The 5,563-nt window shown below is 38.9% G+C and overlaps 1 protein-coding gene across 1 annotated transcript; it reads right to left on the bottom strand.

Moving 5' to 3' along the window:
* Nucleotides 1–583: 583 nt before the first annotated feature.
* Nucleotides 584–4,333, bottom strand: LOC119604840. Its single transcript, XM_037957709.1, has 3 exons — nucleotides 2,935–4,333; nucleotides 945–2,349; nucleotides 584–743 (listed from the first exon to the last, which is right to left on the bottom strand). Exons 1-3 carry the CDS (start codon nucleotides 4,331–4,333, stop codon nucleotides 584–586), a joined length of 2,964 nt encoding a protein of 987 aa, XP_037813637.1.
* Between the last annotated feature and the right edge of the window lie 1,230 nt (nucleotides 4,334–5,563).

Below are 5,563 nucleotides of genomic sequence, written 5' to 3'. Positions count from 1 at the left end.
TAGATTGGTATATTTATTGGTACAGGTTTAAAAATGCGGTAATTCAAGGCTCCGATACGGTTGCAAAAACTTTTATAGTTTTCATGTTATAACAGTCGTTTATATATCTTTTTATTGCATTATAGTTGCCATTTGTTTTGGTATATAATTTATTGCATAATGTGGCTTCAGAGTTTGTTTAAATTGAAAAACAACTTTTAAGAGCAACAAATATAAAAATAACTTTATTTTCTTTAATTAGAATTTAACAAAGTTTAATATTTTCCGATGCTTTAAAACAATTTGTTTTCACTGTCTCTTTGACAAACTCATAAAAAGCCCTTAATAATCATCTGCAATGCCTTTTAAAGCAGTAGATGATCAGTAGGTAGAACCGTTATTAAGCAATTGTTCAATAAGAGCAAAAGAATAAACAAATGTATAAACATTCGTACATACATATATGTATTTAATGCAAATATATGTATGTATGCTTGTATTTTTACTGCAGTGGAAAACAAAATGTAATAAATAATAAATAAATAGGTAAACAAATTTTAAATAAAACAGTGGCGGCGGTAACATTCCCCCCCTCGTAAGCGAATTAGGGATGCATGAGCTTGCTTTCTTGGGTATTACCGACGTCTAGTACAGCTATTTTTGTTACGGGCCTTTCAAATGTGCTGGTGTTGATTCTTACTTTAACACGACGTACTTGACCATCTTTTGCGGTGATTATTTCTGTTATTACACCCTTGGGCCAGCTGTTACGGGGAAGCGTGTCATCAACTATTATAACTATGTCACCAACCGATGGTGGCTTCACCTTTTCGAACCACTTGCTACGACGGACTAAGTTGGGGCCATATTCACGGACCCACCTCCTCCAAAAATGGTTTGCAAATTTCTGGGTTTGGTGCCACCGTTGTCGCAGATCATAATTTGTTTCACATAACGGTTTGTACCCATCTGCAGATCCGAGTAGTAGATGATTTGGTGTTAAGGGATCGTCTTCAGCAGAATCTAGAGCAACAAAAGTTAAAGGCCGAGAGTTAATAATAAATTCAATTTCACAAAATGCACTTTTTAATGACTCGTCGTTGAACTTGAATGCGGGACACATGGCATAAAGAATGGTTTTCACCGTACGCACTAAGCGTTCCCATGCGCCGCCCATATGGGGTGCTGCTGGTGGATTAAATCTCCACTTTATTTCGTCGTGTCTATCGAATACTTGTTTTAAGTCAATGTTTTGTTTCTCTTCACGAAGAACTCTTTCAACAGATTTAAAATTTGTTCCGTTGTCGGTGTATACTTCTTTTGGAGAGCCACGGCGACTAATGAAATTTTGAATGCACATGATACACGAACTTGTGTCAAGACTGTAGGCGACCTCAATATGAATGGCTCGCACTGTCAAACACGTAAATAGAACACCCCACCTTTTTTCTCTACGCCTGCCTACTACAACATATAACGGCCCAAAAAAGTCTATACCGACGTAAGTAAAGGGACGTTCGAAGCTTGCAAGTCTAGCTGCTGGTAACGAGGCCATTAGTGGTGGTTGGGGTACGACTAATTGGTTCTTACATCGTTGACATTTAGCTCGCACACTCTTATAAATTGTTCTCAATTTAGGAATATAAAATCTGGTTTTAATTCTGCAAATCGTAGCTTCATGAAGACAATGATGAAAATTCTCATGGAAATTTCGGACCAACAAAAAAGTTATGTAATGACTATTTGGTAAAATAATAGCGTTGTTACAATTTAGAGATTCAACTCTACCGCAAGCGCGTATAATTCCATTTTCATCTAGGAAAACATTTAGTTGCTTGAGCTTACTTCCAGAATGTATTTTCTTATTATGTTGTAGACACCAAATTTCTTCTAAAAATTCACTGGCTTGAGCGTACTTAAACAATATATTTTTAGATCTTTGTATGTATTCGAAACGAATACCATCTGGAATATCACCACTGCCTTGAGCTTTATATTTTAATTTTTCAATATATAAAAGAAACTGTGAGAGGGCCATGTAAAGTCGCTTCCAATTTGAGAAATATTCGACGTTAATTGTGAATCTGTTTGATTTATCAATAACCAGTAAATGATTTCTTATTTCTTCTTTATTAGAGCCTCCTAGATCGGGACATTTGGGCCACAAATGTTTGTTACCTCGTAAAAATACTGGTCCATTGAGCCACATATCTTCATCAGGTGCACAGATTTTTGTTGCATAATCTGCCGGGTTCAATTTAGAAGGCACCCAACTCCATTGTGTGACATTAGTAAATTCTAATATTTCCCCAACTCTGTACATAACAAATTCCTTGAAGTTTTTAGGATCCATGGAGAGCCATTTAAGAACTGTTTTTGAGTCGGACCAATAGAAACATTCTTCACAGTTAAGACGCGTTGCGTTACGAATTTTTGATGCCAGTCTGGAGCCTATTAACGCCGCTTGAAGTTCTAGCCGTGGAATGGATATTGGCTTCAGTGGTGTGACTTTTGTTTTGGCCGCTACAATTCGTACATCGATGTCATCGTTATACTGGATTCTGAAGTAGCATACCGCTGCATATGCATTTTCACCGGCGTCTACAAACGTATGTAGCTGGACATTTTTCGTAGCTTTTAGGAGCCTAGAATAACATCGAGGGATGATGATGGATGATATCTTGGTCAAATTGGACAACCAAGAGGACCATTTCGGGAAAAGATCTTCATTCAATTCGTCGTCCCATTTTATTCCTGACCGCCATATATCCTGTAGAAGCATTTTCAGACCAATAGTGTAATGGGAGACGAATCCTAGTGGATCGAAGATAGACATTAGGACTTGAAGAACTTCTCTTTTGGTTGGGACCACATGGGGCTGGAACACGTCTCTTCGAAGCCTCGAAAATCTAGAATTATACTGGAAAACGTCATAATTGGATTCCCAATACATACCAAGAATCTTTTCTATTGCTTTAAATGAGGTTTGTGTTGCTGAGCCATCATCAGACAGGTGTTGTCGTACTTCCACAGAATTGGTAACCCAGTTTCTCATATGAAACCCACCAGCCGAGTGAATCAAGCGAACATGAACCGCTAGCTCTTTAGCTTCGTCCTCGGTGTCGACACTATCAATAAAATCGTCCATGTAGTGGTAACATTGTATAGCTTTCACAGCTCGGGGATACTCATTGCGAAAATAGTCTGCGTTTCTATTTCTCACAAAATGAGCGATGCAGGGAGCGCAACTTATACCGAAGGTCAGGGCTTTCATTACATAAGCACATATGTTTCCATTTTCGAACCACAAAAATCGCTGAGCATGCATATCTTCGTCTTTAACATTGATACGGTGAAACATTTCGGCAATATCACCACAAATTGCTATTTGTCCAACACGGAACTCGATTAAAATGTTGAAAAGTGAAGTAAGTAAATCAGGGCCACAAATTAAAAAGTCATTCAAAGACTTATTGTGCGATTTTGCAGCTGCATCCCAGACTAGTCGAACTTTACCAGGTTTGTTCGGATTTAGAGCAACGAAAATTGGTAAATACCATATGCGACCTGCATTTGAAGACATTTCTTCTTCGGATACCTTTCGGGCGTAACCCTTACAAATAAGTTTATCGATTTCCGCTTGCATTGTCTGCTGTAATTGGGGATCCTTTTTGAACTTCTTCTGGAGACACGTTAAGCGATGGCGAGCAACTTCATAACTTTCTGGCAATTGTATGACCTCCTCCTTCCAGAGTAAACCGACTTCGAATTGTTGATTTTTCTTTATGGTTGTAGCTTCAAGTATTTCCATTGCCTTGTTATTTTTTGGCGACAAAATATTTTTCTCATGGGGCGCATCGAGCCCAAAATATTCCTTCACTTCATTGTGTAACGCCCTATACCGATTCTCGCACTCACATGTGTGTATATTAAGGGATGGAATACTTCTTAAATCTGTGCCACTTCCTTGTAAGGTCCACCCAAGACGAGTCTTTGTTGCAATTGGTTGATCGCGTGCACCTTCTCTAATTTTTAAAGGAACTGCAAGTCTCCAATTGTTGAGCCCAATTAGAACCATCGGTTTGGCATTTGTGTACGACTGTATTGGTAAACCTTTAAGGTAGGTGTTGTCTCTAACTATATCCTCAAAATTCAAAGACTGTATGGGCAGACCAAGATTATTCACTGTATGGACATCATAAAGTGTGAACCTATTGTCGCTTTTAGAGCCGGATATTTCTATGTTAATTTTGACAGAGTTGTTTTCAGATCGGGTCGTATCACCAGTCCACCGTAGCTCCAAAGGTTCTTGTTTGCCAGTAAGTCCTAATTGGTTGAAAAGATTTTGCTCCATTAGAGTCACTGATGAACTCGTCAACCAAAGTTTTCACCAGCAGCGGATTATTTAAATGGGCCACTAAATTACATGCCTCCATCGTTGAGCAAATATTTCGTATGGTGAGTGCGTATTCGATGATGCTGTCGAGCCTGTCTTTAAGTGGAGGGATTTTTGTTGCCTTCTCTATCATGCTGTCTAGAATGTGCTCTGGACGACCGAAACACATTTCAAGGGTTTGAATAATTTCATTCACCATAGACGGAATTAGCAATTTGCTTTTTACCAGCTCCTTGGCACGACAACGTAGACACGACTGTAACCGCATTAGGTTTTCACCATCAGTATAGCCTGCTATCTCAGTGCTGTTTATATAATTACTGATAAATAGTGGCCAGTCTTATGGATTACCGTCGAAATTGGGCAACTCTTTTGGTATCACCTGCCTGGCTGCGATTTGGGATGCTGTGGGCTAGAAAGAAGAAATATTTGAAAAGGAATTTGAAGCCTGGCTTACATCACCTTGGGAAAGGATACTATATTTCTTCTCCAAGTATTTCCTATGTAGCTCCTTTTCTTCTTCCAGCATCTGCAACTGCAATTGCCTGTGAGACGACACCGAACTGGATGACGGTTGTGGGCCACATTGACTTACAAAGTTTTGATGCATATAATGATCAGTAGGAATTGTTGTTGACACTACCTTAGCTCGAGCCATCACTGTTTCACCTTGTTCATTTATGGTGCTGTTTCCCTGTTCTTGCATTGGTTGCTTTTGTGCTTTTTTATATGCACCTTTTTCAGGGCCAACATTATTTTCAATAAGTGATTGTACAGTATTTCCCCTTAACGACGGACAGGGCACATCTGTAAGAGGTGTAGATATTTGGCTTGCAGGGGATGAGGCTGCTCGTAAGCCTGCAGTAAACTCAGCAGTGCCATTAATTGTTGACATGGTTCGCGAAGTGACGGTAGATGCGCTATTTTTAATTACGACGAGCTGGTCATTACCACAAGAGCAATTCCAGCTAACATTAGCAACGTCACTATTTACTCCAACGCACTCAAAATGGAACCACTTATCACAAGAGTCACACTGCACCATGCGTTCGGTGTCTTTTAAGTCACATTTATTGCAATTAAAATCGGTTTGCGACATTTTATTTTGTCTAATTTAAACCCGATTTATTTATATTTGTATAGAGGCAAAATATGTTTTTTTATTTTATTAAAACCACACGAAATTGT

Source organism: Lucilia sericata, unplaced genomic scaffold (assembly GCF_015586225.1).
Source record: "Lucilia sericata isolate MDLA Ls3-8-SP2 unplaced genomic scaffold, ASM1558622v1 Contig000437F_arrow, whole genome shotgun sequence".
Taxonomy (NCBI): Eukaryota; Metazoa; Arthropoda; class Insecta; order Diptera; family Calliphoridae; genus Lucilia; species Lucilia sericata.
This window is presented reverse-complemented; position numbering and strand designations above follow the sequence as displayed.